This window comes from Elaeis guineensis, chromosome 6 (genome assembly GCF_000442705.2).
Source record: "Elaeis guineensis isolate ETL-2024a chromosome 6, EG11, whole genome shotgun sequence".
Classification (NCBI taxonomy): domain Eukaryota; kingdom Viridiplantae; phylum Streptophyta; class Magnoliopsida; order Arecales; family Arecaceae; genus Elaeis; species Elaeis guineensis.
Genome location: NC_025998.2, coordinates 122592848 through 122608908, shown reverse-complemented (window position 1 = coordinate 122608908; position 16061 = coordinate 122592848). Strand labels below are relative to the sequence as shown.

The 16061-nt window shown below is 39.6% G+C and overlaps 1 protein-coding gene across 1 annotated transcript; it reads left to right on the top strand.

Moving 5' to 3' along the window:
* The first annotated feature begins 2702 nt into the window (after positions 1-2702).
* Positions 2703-3468, top strand: LOC105060075 (pathogenesis-related protein PRB1-3). Its single transcript, XM_019855721.3, has one exon. It carries the CDS (start codon positions 2769-2771, stop codon positions 3255-3257), a length of 489 nt encoding a protein of 162 aa, XP_019711280.1. The 5' UTR covers positions 2703-2768; the 3' UTR covers positions 3258-3468.
* The last annotated feature ends 12593 nt before the right edge of the window (positions 3469-16061 follow it).

The window sequence follows — 16061 nt, the reverse complement described above, 5'->3', positions numbered from 1 at the left end:
ACCCTCCATAAAAATGCTCTCTGCATGCAGCTCTTGCCATGCACACATGATGCTTGCTCAGATTGTTTGAAGCTCTACATCTGAAACTGATGGTTCAAATAAATACTACAAGAAGTCTATCATCTGGATCCTAAATGACATAGTCTGTATCATTTCAATTATCTTTGATACTGTCATCAAAATTAATCTTGATAAATTTTGAAAAAAAAAATTTCAAGCAATGAAAAGAATTCTCTCACCGCTGCATGCGCAGCGGAGACTCGAGGTATCCAGGATTAAACTTGCGACTTCTAATTCCCGTCAATTCTGGCTGCGATGACCCACTGATCAGGACAAGTGGTATGCAAAAGACGAAGTAGGACGGGGACGTGAGCGGCTGGCAATGGTTATGGGAAGATTTTTTCTTCCGATTCATGGAATTATCCTCTACGTGATAATTATTATGTGCTGTTGTGTGGTGTTTATCTCAAATGGACCCAGTGACCGAAAAAAATGGATATGTGGAAAGATCAGAAAGATGTTTCCAGCCTATAAGCGATTTAGGACTAAATACATACCGACTTCCTCACAATCTTGACCATATTGTCTCAGTCCACAAAAACACTGTTATTGCATGTCCAAATCCAATTGTCATATAAGCCAAGAGAGCAAATTCATACAGTTAAAGACACAATATGTTGTTTATTGTTTTTGCTTACCTTTTTTCACCCTTGCCTTCTTACATCGCTTGCATGGAATAGAAGGTGGATGCGCATCAGAATGCCCTAGGCTCTAGCTTTTCTCGTGTGCCTCTTACTGGTCTTCTACGAGTTTTAAGAAATTATATCCATTATCTGGTCTGCCAGCTCAATTAATAGACCAAACCTGTAGCATTCTGCCATGTGCACCTATTCTCGCACTATTTATTAAATTTAGCCCTTCGTCTCCTCCTCTTCATCTACTCAGCTTACTAACTTTCCCTTTCTAGTACTACAATTTGTAGTCATGTTGATAGAAGAATCATGGCTGCCAATGGGGCCCTCTAAACATGTATGGTTCTTCCTAAGGATAAAAGTGGTATGGATATTATCCATCTGGATCTGTTTTCGTATCCGAATTAAATCGAATATGGATAGAAATTTAAGAATTCAACTAATATCCATATCCGTATCTATATTCATTAAAGAAAAATAGATATGAGTATAGATAGATAACTATCCGATCCATATCCGAATATTCAAATCTATATGTAATCATATATCATTTTATATAGTATTTATTAATTTTTTAAAAAATATACAACTGTATAAACAAGTCATTAACTTGATTTATCATCTATTTAATAATATTTTTGATTTTGTAATCATAAAATTTGATTATCTAAATAATATCTGTAATTATATCCATACCTATAGTATCTGAATTATAACCGTATCCATTTAAAATAAAAATGAATATGAATTTTTGCATCTGAATAATATCCGTATCTCTATCTATATTCGTCAGACAAAATAAATATGGATATGGATATGGATATGGTGGTATCTGATCCGTATCCGATTTAGTTTCAGTCCTAATTCTCCCCAACCATCCTTTTCATGCTTCTCCATCTCAACATTAGCACCATCACCCTCACCTCCAAGATCCTTCGCTCCTACTGCTATTGCAATGATGACGACCACCCTTATCCCATCTCCTACTACCCATGATTTCTCCTATCTAATCTAGTGATTTCCCTCTTGGTATTGTCCCTCTCTCCCCTCCCTTCTCCAAATTGGGATTAGGTGGAGCAATGCATGGAGGGGTCTCAAGCAAGAAGAGTGGCAATCGAAGGGGTCTTGAGCAGGTGAAGTGGCACTTGGAGGAGTCTGAAGTAGGTAGGGTGGTACTCAGGATATTGGGCCAAGCAGCACTCAAGATGTCTAGAGCAATAGATATGCGGGTTAGGGTTTGCTTGGATTTTTTTGTATAATATTCTAGATCCAGATGATGGGATGTTATAGTCTCGATCTATGGCTGAGCTGATGGACCAAATCTAAAATATAATTTCTCACGAGCTCACACCTCTATGCTATGACCAACTAGCCGTACAAAAAAAATAACATGACAGGTTAAGATTACAGAACCCATGAATATCTAACCTATCCACATGTCCACAGTCTAAGGATGAAAGTGGTACATATATATTATCTGTTCGGATCTATTTTATATTTGAATAAATTCAAATATAGATAAAAATTTGAGAATCTAATTAATATTTATATCTGTATCGATATCTATCAAAAAAAAAATACATATGGATATGAATATAGATAGATAACTATCCAATGTATATCCGAATCTACATATAATTAACCCTATATAATTTTATATAATATTTATTATTTTAAAAAAATATATGCAACCATATAAATATATTATTAATTTAATTTATTATTTATTTAATAATATTTTTGATTATATAATCATAAAATTTAATTATCAAAATTATATTTATAATTTATTTAAAATAAATATAGATATATATTTTTACATTCAAATAATATCCGTACCTATATTTCACTCCTATCAGCCCTCGGGAAAGTAACGCACGCATGCGGATGTCATCCAATTCTCCGTAGGCTGATCCTTTTCGTCTGGAAGGCGAGAGGCAACAAGATCCTTTTTCCAAGCCAAACTTGGACTTTAACGCCATCCCTCCACTATAAATCCCCCCTTCCCCAGGCTCTCTCCAATCCAAAAAAAAAAGGCAACAAGAAGATCTAGTGTATCGTGAGAGTAGTGAAACCATGAAGTTCTCAAACCTAACATTCGCTTTGGCCTGCGCCATGTTCTTGGCCATGGCTCACACCACCATCGCCCAAAACTCCCCACAAGACTTTGTGAGCGCCCACAACGCAGCCCGGGCGGCCGTCGGCGTCGGCCCGGTGTCGTGGGACAACACCGTGGCAGCCTACGCCCAGAACTACGCCAACCAGCGAATCGGCGACTGCCAGCTCGTCCACTCCGGCGGACCGTACGGTGAGAACCTCTTCTGGGGATCAGGTAGGGAGTACACCGCAGCGGATGCTGTGAACTTGTGGGTGAGTGAGAAGCAGTGGTACGACTACAGCACCAACACTTGCGCCGCCGGGAAGGTGTGCGGTCACTACACCCAGGTGGTGTGGCGAGACTCCACCCACATCGGCTGCGCTCGGGTGAAATGCAACAGTGGCGCCATCTTTATTATCTGCAACTACAAACCTCCGGGCAATATCGTGGGGCAGCGCCCATATTAGTTATAAGCCGGGCTCTTCTCATGGTAGGGAGAGTATCTGTACTATTATTAGTATGGTTTACAAAATAAGACCTGGGATAATATTTCCTTTGCATGAAGCCGTCTGGGTTTTGAAAACCTGGACATGATCCTTGTTCTCAATAAAAAGAAAAGGTTTTGGTGATTCTGGGGAAATAAAAATTCACAAGCAGACGCAGTAGTTTTATATTTCATGTTGGAAACCTTTATGAAACACGCTTTGACGAAATAATGCACGAGCATGGTATCTTAGTATGATCTTTCCTTTTTTAGCTCACAGAAAAAATTAAGAACCTTTCGTGTTTTATTGCAGAACAAAATATTAGAAATTAAAAATTGCAATGTATTGTGTCGGCGTGAACGTAAAATTAGAATTTTTTTATGTGTTTTGATTGCTCGAAAAATTTATTATTTTTTAGGAAAAAATTTGAAGAGCATGGAGTACTATATATACTCCGAGAACAAAGCATTTTACAATCACATGCATCCATTCTCTGTCACCAACTCACCCAGAATCACAAGAAATTTTTTGATAGATTTAATTGACCACATGTGCCATAAACAAAATCCATCAAAATATGCTACATCAATATTTTAAATTGAATAATTCAGCAACCACCTCAACATATCTCAATTTAATCATCTCAACACATTTGAGATAGTTGTAGAATTTTGCAATTCAAAATACTGATATGACATCTTTTCATTGTCCTTGTTTATAACAAATTTGATGGACCATATCTACCGAAGAATTCCTCACCACGTGAAACGTCCTCCCCCAACCTCCCGGCCCTTTTCTCCTCTCTGGTGGACTGATCCACCATGGAGTTGATGGTCCTTGTCCAACCAATAATCTCTCTATAGTTCTCTTGCAATTCCAATACCATCCGCATATATATCAACTTTAGCTGAAGAATCTAATGTACTTTAATTTGATATTTAAATTTAAATTTGATGGTTTCAGCTCCTTTGTGTAATATATGCAAATGGACAAGCTTGGTGAAAGAGACTGGTGGGCCTACTTTTTTTGTTTCGGTAAACAAGGAGCGAAAGACTACATTAAAGTAATGGTGCTGAGTTGATAATATACATATTGAAACAGGTAGAAAGGAGAAAATATCATGACACTAATGGGCCTATTTACCGGTCGCTTTGGTGATTAATTCGGCTCTGTTTCTTTTGGGGGCCTATACTAAATGTTGTATTTGCTCAGTATTGTGGTAAATTGATAGCTAGTTCCTTTATGACCATGCTATAATTTTTGGTCCCTGTCGATCAGAAGTTTAACACCAGTCCCAAATTTCAAAATCTCTTTAATTTCTGGTTTTTGATGACTGTACACATTTATTCCGTGTTAGGAACAATATAATTGTAAATAGGGAGAATATAATTATATGTAAGAACTAGTATAAGTATGTACAGTATAAGTGCAAGTGGGTGCAAATCCCTTACAAATGAGAATAACTAGAAATTAAATGATAATGATCAAGGAACCGTGTGTTAATCCGGTTCAAAGAGATGACTGGGTATGAAGTTCCTCAAGTATTATAGCTCTTATTTGACTGCATATTCTGCTTCAATTCCAGAGGGTTATATTTTTTTCAGTTTTTTTAAAGTCTTTTAGTAGCTTTTCTCTAAAATGGTGTATTAATATAAGGTTTTTCCATAAGCCAGCAGTATTAATTTCACTGAAGCATGTTTAACTAATGATTTCTAATGGGATTCTATGCGCCGTAGTGTCTCATGATTTCTTGGACTGTAAATTATTAGTAAAGTCAGATAATGAAGGCCTATTATCCATATGAGGTAGACGTCTTCCTGTCCATCGTTCATGTGAACGCAATCATACCTTATCCATGGGTCATACCAAAATAATACATAGGCGCAATAATGTATTCCAAGAAAATAAAGACAACACATTATGCATTCATCAATCTAAGTGTGGATAGATAAGACACCGTGTTTGACGCACAATGCAATGCATCATATATATTTGATGAGGAATTCTTGATAGACTTAGTCTATCATGTATGCTATAAACAAAGTCAATAAAAAAAAAAAAAAACTATATCAGTATTTTCATCATGGAATGATATGGTTCATTAGCACGAAACATATGCTGCAGAGATCCGATCTCTGGCTTGGTTCTCTTGTAAATTAAATGTATGGCACATGACAAGTCTCTTGCACCGCATTTAAATTCTGTTACAAATTTCTCCAGTGCGCACGGCCGAGTCAAATTTGGCCACTGTAACAAATTGTTTGTTTTGTTCTTGTTCACTAAAAGCATGGACCTAGTCATATCTATGCATTGGAACTATGAAAATAACATTTTGGTATATCACTAGATTAATTATATAGATAGACTTTTGTCCCTCCTTGATATTTAACGTCTTTACTCCACCCCTATGGATGTATCTTATTGTAATGGGTCTGATTTTCCTAGGGAATGGGATTTGGGCTCTGATCATATGACTTCAATGGGCCCGATTTCCAGTAGATCAATGGCATTTGGGCTATGTCCATATGTGTACTTCAGTCCTTCCACCGGCCCAGTTTTCTTGAGAAACAAGCTTGGTGTTTTCTCTGCTTTCTAGTTTTCTCCCTAGACCTAAGCTTGCCTCTTTATCAACATGATAACTAGTTTATTAGACTTCTTTTTTCATATGAAGAAATGCTTTAAGGCCCCTGCTATATATATATATATATATATACATGAAACTTCTCTTCAATTTATTAATGCGAACATGATAATTTAATATCCAACATGACGTTGGATGTGGGAGGATCATACTTCCACAACTATAATATAGGCATGCCACCAACTCCTCCAAGAGAAACAAAAGCAAGATAATTATACTTGCACAACTTGGTTCTTCTCTATCTACGGAGCATCTCTAATATAAATATAGACATGGAACAAGTCCACATCTTTATACATGAACTATGATAATTAATTTATGCTTGACTTGAAGAGATGAACGTAGAAGATATAAGATAACAAAAGATATTAATCAAATATTTAATATCTATAATTAATAGTTATGACTCTTGACTAATACAAGGCTTTAAGAACTAGGAGAGGTGTAAAAGCCTACTCAACAGGCACTTCGGGTATCACAATTGCACCCATGAATTGCACCGAATCATTTAATTTATATCAATACCCTCACACATATGTGAGGAGAACTTTCATGTGCACCAAACGGGAGCCTTATAGTATTACTCTTTTGTAAAGTGCAAATGGTGAAGAACAGTTCAGTGTCTTTCTTAAGCGATTTTTCTGGATCACCGAAGCATTGCTCTTTATACACCGTTCTTGGCCAAGTGGGTGAGAGAGACGACATTCACTTGGTTAAAGTTGTATCTCCCGTCAATTCTGGCAGGCAAAAATGCAGTGACCAGGAAAAGGGCCGAGGTGTTGGATAGATTGGTCACTATTTCTATGCAAAAAGGTTGACTACTAGACAACAAGAGAGTCACGAGAATGGTTCTCGAAGGACCTCTCCTTTGGAGAATTTTGAATCACTCATCAGGATGACGGGAACAAGAAGTCCTCTTCTTTGGAAAGCTGAGAAAATTTTGGATGATGTCATGCGGTGGTTATCTCAAATGGATCATATAGAGTGGAGGAAGCAAGGTACTTCCTCCACTGCAATATTATATTAGTTATATATATTGTTTGATACATAATAGAGATGGATGATTAGGGGAAATAGGGACGGCTTCAAAAGTTTCCCGTCATTACATATGTTGGTCATACTACTGTAAAAAGAGGGCAAAAGGTGCATATCATCTTTGGCTTTAGAATATGAGTGAATTTAAAGCCCCAAAAAATTGCAAACAGTAACCAATCTCTGCATCTCTGCATTCTGTGAGGAAGAAGTCCAGTCTTGAAGTAAAAAAATGATGTGCTTGACAACTTCAGATGCTACCAAGACTTGGAATCGAAAGATACGGTTGTTTTGCTCCTTCCAAATGCACCAAAAACCTATAGAGATGATAGTATCACGTGCTTCTACCAGATTGTTTTGAGAGCAAGAATGTCTCCATTTGTTCCAGGTGTCAAATATATTGTCTGGTAGTTGTGATGATCCCATTCTTTTTATTAGGATACTCCATATCTGCTTCAAATAATCACAGGATAGTAGCAAGTGGTCTAATTTTTCAGGATGACTAGAGCATAATGGACATGATGCTGGTCCTGTAATGCCTTTCTTCTCTAAGTTTTCAGCAGTAAGAATTTTGTTGTGGTAACACAACCAATTAAATACTTCCGCCTTCTCAGGAATGGGCAATCTTCAAATAATTCTCCCAAAATATGATAAGACTCCCCCATGACTTAAGAAATAATAGCAATATTTCACTGTGAATGATGAGTTTCATTTCCATTAATCCCTACTATCAACACTATTTGAAAACCTCAGTAACCCAATATGAGCATATAAATGTTGGAGTTCAGTAGTGGCTGCATAGTTCAATGGTTGTCTGAAGTTCTTTAGCCACTGATCAACACTGAGAAATTGATCTATTGATATGTAATGATTCTTGACAAAAAGAAATAACTTGGGCTATCTTACTACCAGGGTTTGATTCTGGTTCCATATATCATGCCAGAAAAAGATTTGATGGCCATTTCTAACTATGGGACTAGAACATTGCATGAATAGATCCCATTGTTGAAGGATGCTTTTCCAAAATGGTGAAGCTATTCTAGACAAGAAGGTAGATGGCTCAACAGGCAATCTTCAAGAGTAGTATAGGTTATGAATGAGAACTCGCCATGGTCTATCTTGCTGGGAGAAAAATTTGAACCACCACTTCAACAACAATGCTTGGTTGAGTATTCTAAGGTCCGTGATATCCAAGCCACCATATTCTTTTGGTCTGCATACCTGTGACCAAGCTGCAAGACATTTAATTTTGCTACATAGCCCATGATCACCCCATAAAAAGTTGCGGCATATAATATCAAGCTTTCAAACAATTCCTACAGAGATAGAAAATGCTGACAACCAATATGTTGGCACAGCTTTAAGGACGTGGTTGATGAGAATGAGTCTTCCAATCTCTAAGCTTCGTTAATGAGTCTTTTAGAGGGAGGCCAAGATAATAAATGGGAAGGTCTGTTATCTTGCATCCAAGCAAAAGAGAGAAGGATTCTATCTAAGCTTTGGTTATACCTAATCCAACCATACTGGTTTTATCGAAGTTGATTTTGAGGCAAGTCAATAGTTCAAAGGAGTAAAGAATTAACTTTAATAACTGGATATAGTCCTTTACTGTATTGCTAAGTATTAGTGTGTCGTTAGCAAATTACAAACATTTGAATTGTCCTGTTGTGTCAAGAGATCCTATTCCAAAGATCAAGTTCTCATTTGCTGCTTGCCATAAAATTCTGTCAAGTATATCAGCCACCAAAATAAAGAGCAACGGAGAGAGAGGGTTACCTTGTTTTAGCCCTTGTTTACTAATAAACCACCTGCCTGGCTGACCATTGATTAATATGGAAGAGCTTGTGCTTTGTAACAAGAAGGTTATCCACTTGAGCTATCTTGGACTGAAGCCTGTGAATTTTAGAAGGTCAAATAAGAACTTCCAAGAAATGCTATCAAATACTTTTTCAAAATCTATCTTGCAGAGAATCCCTTTGCACTTTGATCTTTTGGAGTTAGCTATTATTTCATTTGCTAGAATGTAGGTTTCATGAATCTGTCGTCCTTTAGTGAAAGCATTCTGAGTGAGAGAGATTAATGAATCAGTCACTTTACTCAACCAGGAGGATAATATCTTTGAAATGATCTTAATAATGTTATTTTCCAAACTAATTGGTCTATAGTCCCTAACTGAAGCAATACTCGATGTCTTCGGAATGAGTTTGATGTAAGTGCAGTTGATTCTAGCTATATTCGATGATTAGTTCTGAAAGGCCCCGACAACTTTGATGATATCACATTTTATGATCTTCCAGTATTTTTGGTAGAATGACATGGGAAATTCATCGGGCCCAGGGGCCTTATTTTTGGCCATATTGAACACCGCATCACAAATTTCATCTTCAAAGATATCTTATTCTAGATAGCTCAAATCTACATTTCCTTCAGGGTAGAGGAGACTCCAAATTGCTTCAACATCTGAATCATTCTTAACACCAATCAAAGAGGAATAATATGAGTAGAATGCATGTTGTATATCTTTTTGATTATCAATAGTTTTACCGTCAGTCAATATTTCAGAGATTTGGTTCTTCCGTCACTTGATGCTTGCACTTATGTGGGAAAACCTTGTGTTGCGGTGACCATCTCTAAGCCACTGATATCTTGTTCGTTGCTTCTAGTATGCCTCCTCCTGTTGGAGGATTGCTATAAGTCTAGATTTCAAGTCAGATCTTTCCCTTTGTTCAATTGTTGATAAACATCTATGTTCTTCGGTAGTGTCCAACGTGCCAATCTTACTCATGAGCTCCTTCTTTATATAAGTGATGTTCCCAATGGTAGTTTTGCTCCAATGTCTCAATTTTGAGCGTAAGAATCTCAACTTGATAACAATATTTTTCACATCATCTTCTAAGTGCGGAGACTCATTCCATCAAAATTTAATTAGATCATCAAAGCTTGGTTGTAAAAGCCACATGTTTTCAAACCAGAATGGCTTAAGACTTCTATGAATCTGAGCGGGTAGGTGACTGAATGTGAGTAGCATTGGTGTATGGTCTGATGTTGGTCGTGTGAGAATGGAAAGGAATGCCGATGGGAATTCTAACTGCCAGTCTGTTGATACAGAACATTTGTCAAGCTTAGCCAAGCTGGGGGAACTCTAAAATTTGACCAAGTATATTTCTTGTTTGGTGCATTGATTTCTATCAGCTCAAGTTGATTGATGGCTCTATTGAACTTGCATGACTCGGTGATGCTGCTTATGGCTCCTAATCATTCGTATGAGAATCGAGTTATGTTAAAGTCCCCAACTACTATCCATGGGCCACTAATAAGATGTCTGATTGCCATCAGTTCTTCGTAGAAGGAGATCCTCATTGGGTCCATAGACATTAGTCAAAGTCCACCGATAACTATTGCTTTTGAGAGTAAACAAAGTGCTGATTGAGAAGACACCAAAATGTACATGGCCAACCACCTCAGAACTTTTCCAACACGTCACTAACCCACCTGAAGTGCCTTGTGCGTCTTTATTTTGCCAGCAGTCAAAATAACCACCACACGCTGATCTTAGGAGGTTTAAGTTAAAGGATCTGAGCTTAGTTTCTTGAAGACATACTATTCTATAGTTAGAGTCTATAATTGATTATTTGATTATCCAATGTTTTGAAGCAAGGCTCATGCCTCTCAAATTTCAAAACAAAACTGATATTGATCAAGAATATCAGCACCAATTATTGATTCAAATTGATAAGTAGGGAGAATTAAGGATGAAGAAAAGTCGAAAATCCAAGATGTAGCTTCCATAGGAGTTAAGATCTAAAACACATTTACATATAAGAAAGCTGAGAGCCAAAATGCAGCTTCGCTGGAGATGTACCTAGATATATCGAAACACTCCCCAGTTTTACATCCGAAACCAAATATCTGTAAAGCTATACTAATCATAATACTGAAATGGTTACACCAGACTTTAAACTACAGCATAGTTCATATTTTTTCTGCACCAGTGCATCTCTATCTTTTTGAGTTTGAGAATAGAGGAGTGTGGTCCTTCATCAGAAGCACAAAACCACATTGTTTTCCTAGCTTTACAATATCACCAGACGTTAGAGAGTTGTTGAAAAGTATATCTTCCTCCTTTAAGCAAGGTTCTTCTATTCCCAACGCTAGTCAAGGGCTCCTCTTGACCTCATGGAAGCTAGTTGGAGTTCTATCACATAATGAAACATTATTGTTATCAGGGGATAACGAGGCCCTGAGGGTGGAGAATATTTTAACTACTGGAATAGGCTTATGGTTTTCGGGTATAGGGACAGTCCTCTTATTGATGCTGGTGGGAGGTAGTGTCATCGAGGTTGCTTTAAGAGTCTTGTCAGGTGAGCAAGTGGGTGGCTCGAAAAAGCTTTTGGGATCGACGATAGGTGCTCGAAGGTATGAAAGGTCGATTGGCACGATAGGAGTTGAATTTAAATTTGAATTTCAATCTAAAGGACGATAAAGAAAGAACAAGCATTTGGAGATGGCATTCAAATTAGGTGATAACATATACGTTAGAAAATATGTCTCAAGATTCGATCTATATTGAACTCAAGCAAAATCTAGGATGACGAATCGAATCCAACAAGTCTAAGAATAGTCCAAATGAAGTCCAGACGATGAAGATATGCGCGAAAGAAGCTTGAAGCAGGTGGCACGGTGCACGAGCTAGCAGAGACCGGTTGAGGCCGACAGTGGTGCAGCTGGGCCCGACGAACGTGCGCACACAGGCACGCATGGCCTAGTGCATGGGTGGGCCCAATGGAGGCATGCATACGGGCCCAACGCCCTGTGTGATCCACCATGGACCACAAGATGCTGGGCGGTCCATGGAGGCCGCATGGACCAATCACACGATCCATGAACGATTTTGTGCAATCCAACGGTTCTAGAGCGAGCCATTCATGATCGGATAGTTGAGAATGACTTCGGATGTGATCAGGCTTGATCTGAGGCTATAGTGCATGATCGGACGGCTCTGGTGCGAACCGATCATGATCAAACGGCCATGGATGATTTTCGGATTGATTGAAACTCAATATTCCTAGTATAATAGTATTTTTGAAATTTTAGAACCTATATAGCTCCGATTGACGAGCCGTTTATTGCGTTGGATAACTGGTGACATTCTGAAGGTATAAAAAAACTTCAAAAGAGATTTCAGAGAGCTTTTGTAAGAATTTTGAGACTTCTTATTAAGAGATTTTTGTACAAGAGTTAAGTGGTGAGTTCCTCTTGTATTGGTTGTATTTTATTCTCTCATTGTGAAGCTTGCACATCCCGTGGAGGTAGGCTTGAGGTCGATCCATATATTTGTATTGTATTTTTTATTTTATTTTTTCTTTCTTCTTGTAACACCATGTGGTATCGGATCCTACACAACAATTGGTATCAGAGCAGGTGATATTCCAACAAAGTGGTATCAGAGCAGGTAATATTTTAACAATTGGTATCAGAGCCAAGGTGGTACCAGAGCATAGATTGCGGCGATGGTGATCGAGATAGAAAATGAAGAAGACAAACACAATCAAGATAGAGATCAAAAGTTTTGATGGAAAGAGCATTTTTTCCTTGTGGCAGGCAAGGATGAAGGACGTGCTCATCCAGCAAGGGTTGATCGATGCTCTCTTATACGAGAAGAAGCCAACTATTATGAAGGTGCAGGATTGAAGGCGACTCTAGATGCAGGCAGTGAGTACGATCTGCTTGTATCTAGTAGATAAAGTGGTGATCCATGTGCTTGACGAGACTTTCCAAACGATGTTGTGGTCGAAGCTCGAGGAGTTGTACATGGTGAAGTCTCTCATCAACATCCTTTTCCTCTGGAAGCAGTTCTATTAGCTGCGGATGACTGAGGGATAGAACATGCAGGAGTATCTTAGCCACTTCCAAAAGATCCTCACCGATCTCTTCAGTGTTGGCGAGAAAGTTGAAGAGAAGACCAGAGCGCTGATCTTACTAGCATCGCTTTTCCCTTCGTATGAGTCCTTGGTGACGACTCTTCTAGTGAGAAAGAGCACCATCAAGATGGATAAGGTCATTGCGGCGATTCTCTAGAATGAGGTTCTCAGGAGGAAGAATCCAGCTTCGAGCTAGACAGCAGCTCGAATTTGATGGTTCTTGGAGGAGTAGGAGGCGGCAAACAGAGCGGCAGGAGATTGCGATGAGGGCGGTCCAAGTCTGGATGAGAGACTTGAGTAAGACCAGATATTACCCGTATGACAAGTTGGGACATCTAAACAGAGATTGCTCTCAACTCAGGGATCGGACGAGGGCTACTGCAGCGATGGCCAGTAGCGAGTCAGAGGATAATATCTTGGAGATATTTAATGAGGTATCTACTTCTTTTCAGTAGTATATTATAGATTCTGCATGCACCTATCATGTATGTTACAGAGAGAAGCAGTTTAACCCTCTAGAGAGCAGTAAATATACTATTTATCTGCTGGATGGATCGAGCTGTGCGATTAGAGGCATCGGGACGGTCAGCTGGAGGACACATGATGGTATAGTGAGTAGATTGAGGGAAGTCCGATACATATCCGATTTCAGATGGAATCTTATCTTACTGAACAAACTGGATTTGAGAGGCTACAAGATGGTAGCTGGTGGAGAAATTCTAAAGGTGTTACGCGATGATAGGGTTATTTTGGAAGAAAAAAAGAGGATGAAAGGATATTACTATCTGACGGGAAGCCCAGTGCGAGGTGGACCTTTAGGAGTCAGGAGAGGGGTGGAGCTCCAAATGGAGGTAGATCGGACACTAGACGGAAGACTCGGAAGGATGAAAGATGACATCACAGAGTGAAGTTCTTATTACCTTGGACTATCCTCATTCTGGACTTGGACCACCCTCGTCGCGATCTCCTATCGCTCCGTCTACGCCTTCTGCTCCTCCAGAAACCACCAAAGCTGAGCTGCCACCATCTGAGCTCGAAGTTGGGTTCTCCCTCTTGAGAACCTCATTCTGAAGATCATCGCGGTGATCTCATCTATCTTGATGGTGCTCTTTCGTACTAGAAGAGCAGTTACCAAGGACTCATATAAAGGGGGGAGCGATGCTAGCAAGACCAGTGCCCTGATTTTCTCTTCAACTTTCTCGCCAACGCTGAGGAGGTCGGTGAAGATCTTCTAGAAGTGGCTGAGATGCTCCTGCACGCTCTGTCCCTTAGTCATCCGCAGCTGGTAGAACTGTCTCCAAAGAAAAAGGGTATTGGTGAGAGACTTCGTCATGTACAACTCCTCGAGCTTCGACCACAACACCGTCGGAAAAGTCTCGTCAAGCACATGGATCACCACCTCATCTGTTAGGTACATGCGGATGGTACTCACCATCAGGTACATGTGGATGGTACTCACCGTCTGCATCTGAAGCCGTCTCCAATCCTGCACCTCCATGGTGGTCGGCTTCTCCTCGCATAAGAGAGCATCGATCAATCCTTAGTGGATGAGCACATCCTTCACCCTTGCCTGCCACAAGGAGAAATTGTTCTTTCCATCAAACTTGTTGATCTCCATCTTGATTGATCCTATCTTCTCTATCTTCAATCTTGCTCACCACCACTACAATCTGCATCTTGGTACCGTCTCGTTCTGATACTATTTATTGGTGGATGTTTGGCCAGGACATAACCTCCTAGGACCTTTTTAATATTGCGTGTCACAGTAGGAAGAGAGAAAAAATAAAACAGAAAACAATCAAATATTTGGATCAGCCAAAAATTGGCTCACGTCCATGGGACATGCAAGCTTCACTATGAGAAAAGAGAAAAATTATAAGAGAAGATCACATCCTCAATCCTCGTATACCCAATCTCTCCCTCACAAAAGCTCTCTCTCTAAAAAGACCCCCCTGAACTCCTGAAGTGATCGCTGTCTACTGTCTAACAGTTTACTTGAAGCCCCTTGCTCCAACTCCTATCGGTGCCTCACCTCTGTTCTCTGGGTTCACTACCGAGCAAAGCCGTACACACACTCTGTTCCGTGAACAGGCTTTACAAAGCTTTAAAACCCAAGTTATATCGGAGTATAGTCTCCTAACAATGTCCAAAATCCTCCCAGAACCCTCATATCGTGATCGGCAGTGCCTCAGGCCATCCAATCGCATGTGGTTTACGAAAAAATCTATAGACCATGAGAAACGGAGGTGAAACGGCTGTCAGTCTATGGTGGACCGCGAGAAATTAAGGAAAAATGCCCCCTCGATCCATACGCCCGCCCGTGCACCACCCGGTCCACCGTGGATTGAGATTTATCACGCATCTGCTCCCCCGTGCGCGTGCGCTCCTGCGGGCCGTGCTACCATGCCTCCATCGGGCCGCCGTCAGCCTCTGCCGCTCCGAATTTCGTACTATTTTCAATCGAGCGTATCTCATTCATCCGGATTCCATTTGGGGTGATCTTGGGCTCGTTGGACTCTGTTCATCATCGCGAACCTCGCTGTGGGCTCAATGTGGACCGTATCTTGAGATGTCAAATCTTAATAATATCCATCTAGACTGCCTGAAGCTCCACATCTAGAACTGATGGTTCAAATAAATACGAGCCTCCGACCGTAAGAAGTCTACCATCCGGATCTCAGATGATATAATTTGGATCATCTCAATCATCTTCGACACTGTCTTAAAAATTAATCTTGATAAATTTTAAAAAAAAAAAATTTCAAGCAATGAAAAGAATTTTCCGGACCGCTGCATACGCAGCATAGACTCAAGGTATCCAGGATTAAACTTGCGACTTCTAATTCCCGTCAATTCCGGCTGCGATGACCCACTGATCAGGACAAGTGGCACGCAGAAGGCAAAGTAGGACGGGGACGTGAGAGGCTGGTAACGGTTATGGGAAGATTTTTTCTTCCGATTCATGGAATTATCCTCTTACGTGATAATTATTATGCACTGTTGCGTGGTGTTTATCTCAAATGGACCCAGTGACTGGAAAAAATGGATATGTGGAAAGATCCGGAAGATCTTTCCAGCCTACAAGCAATTTAGGACTAAATACATGCCGACTTCCTCACAATCTTGACCATATTGTCTCAGTCCACAAAAACACTATTATTGCATGTCTAAATCCAATTGTCATATAAGCCA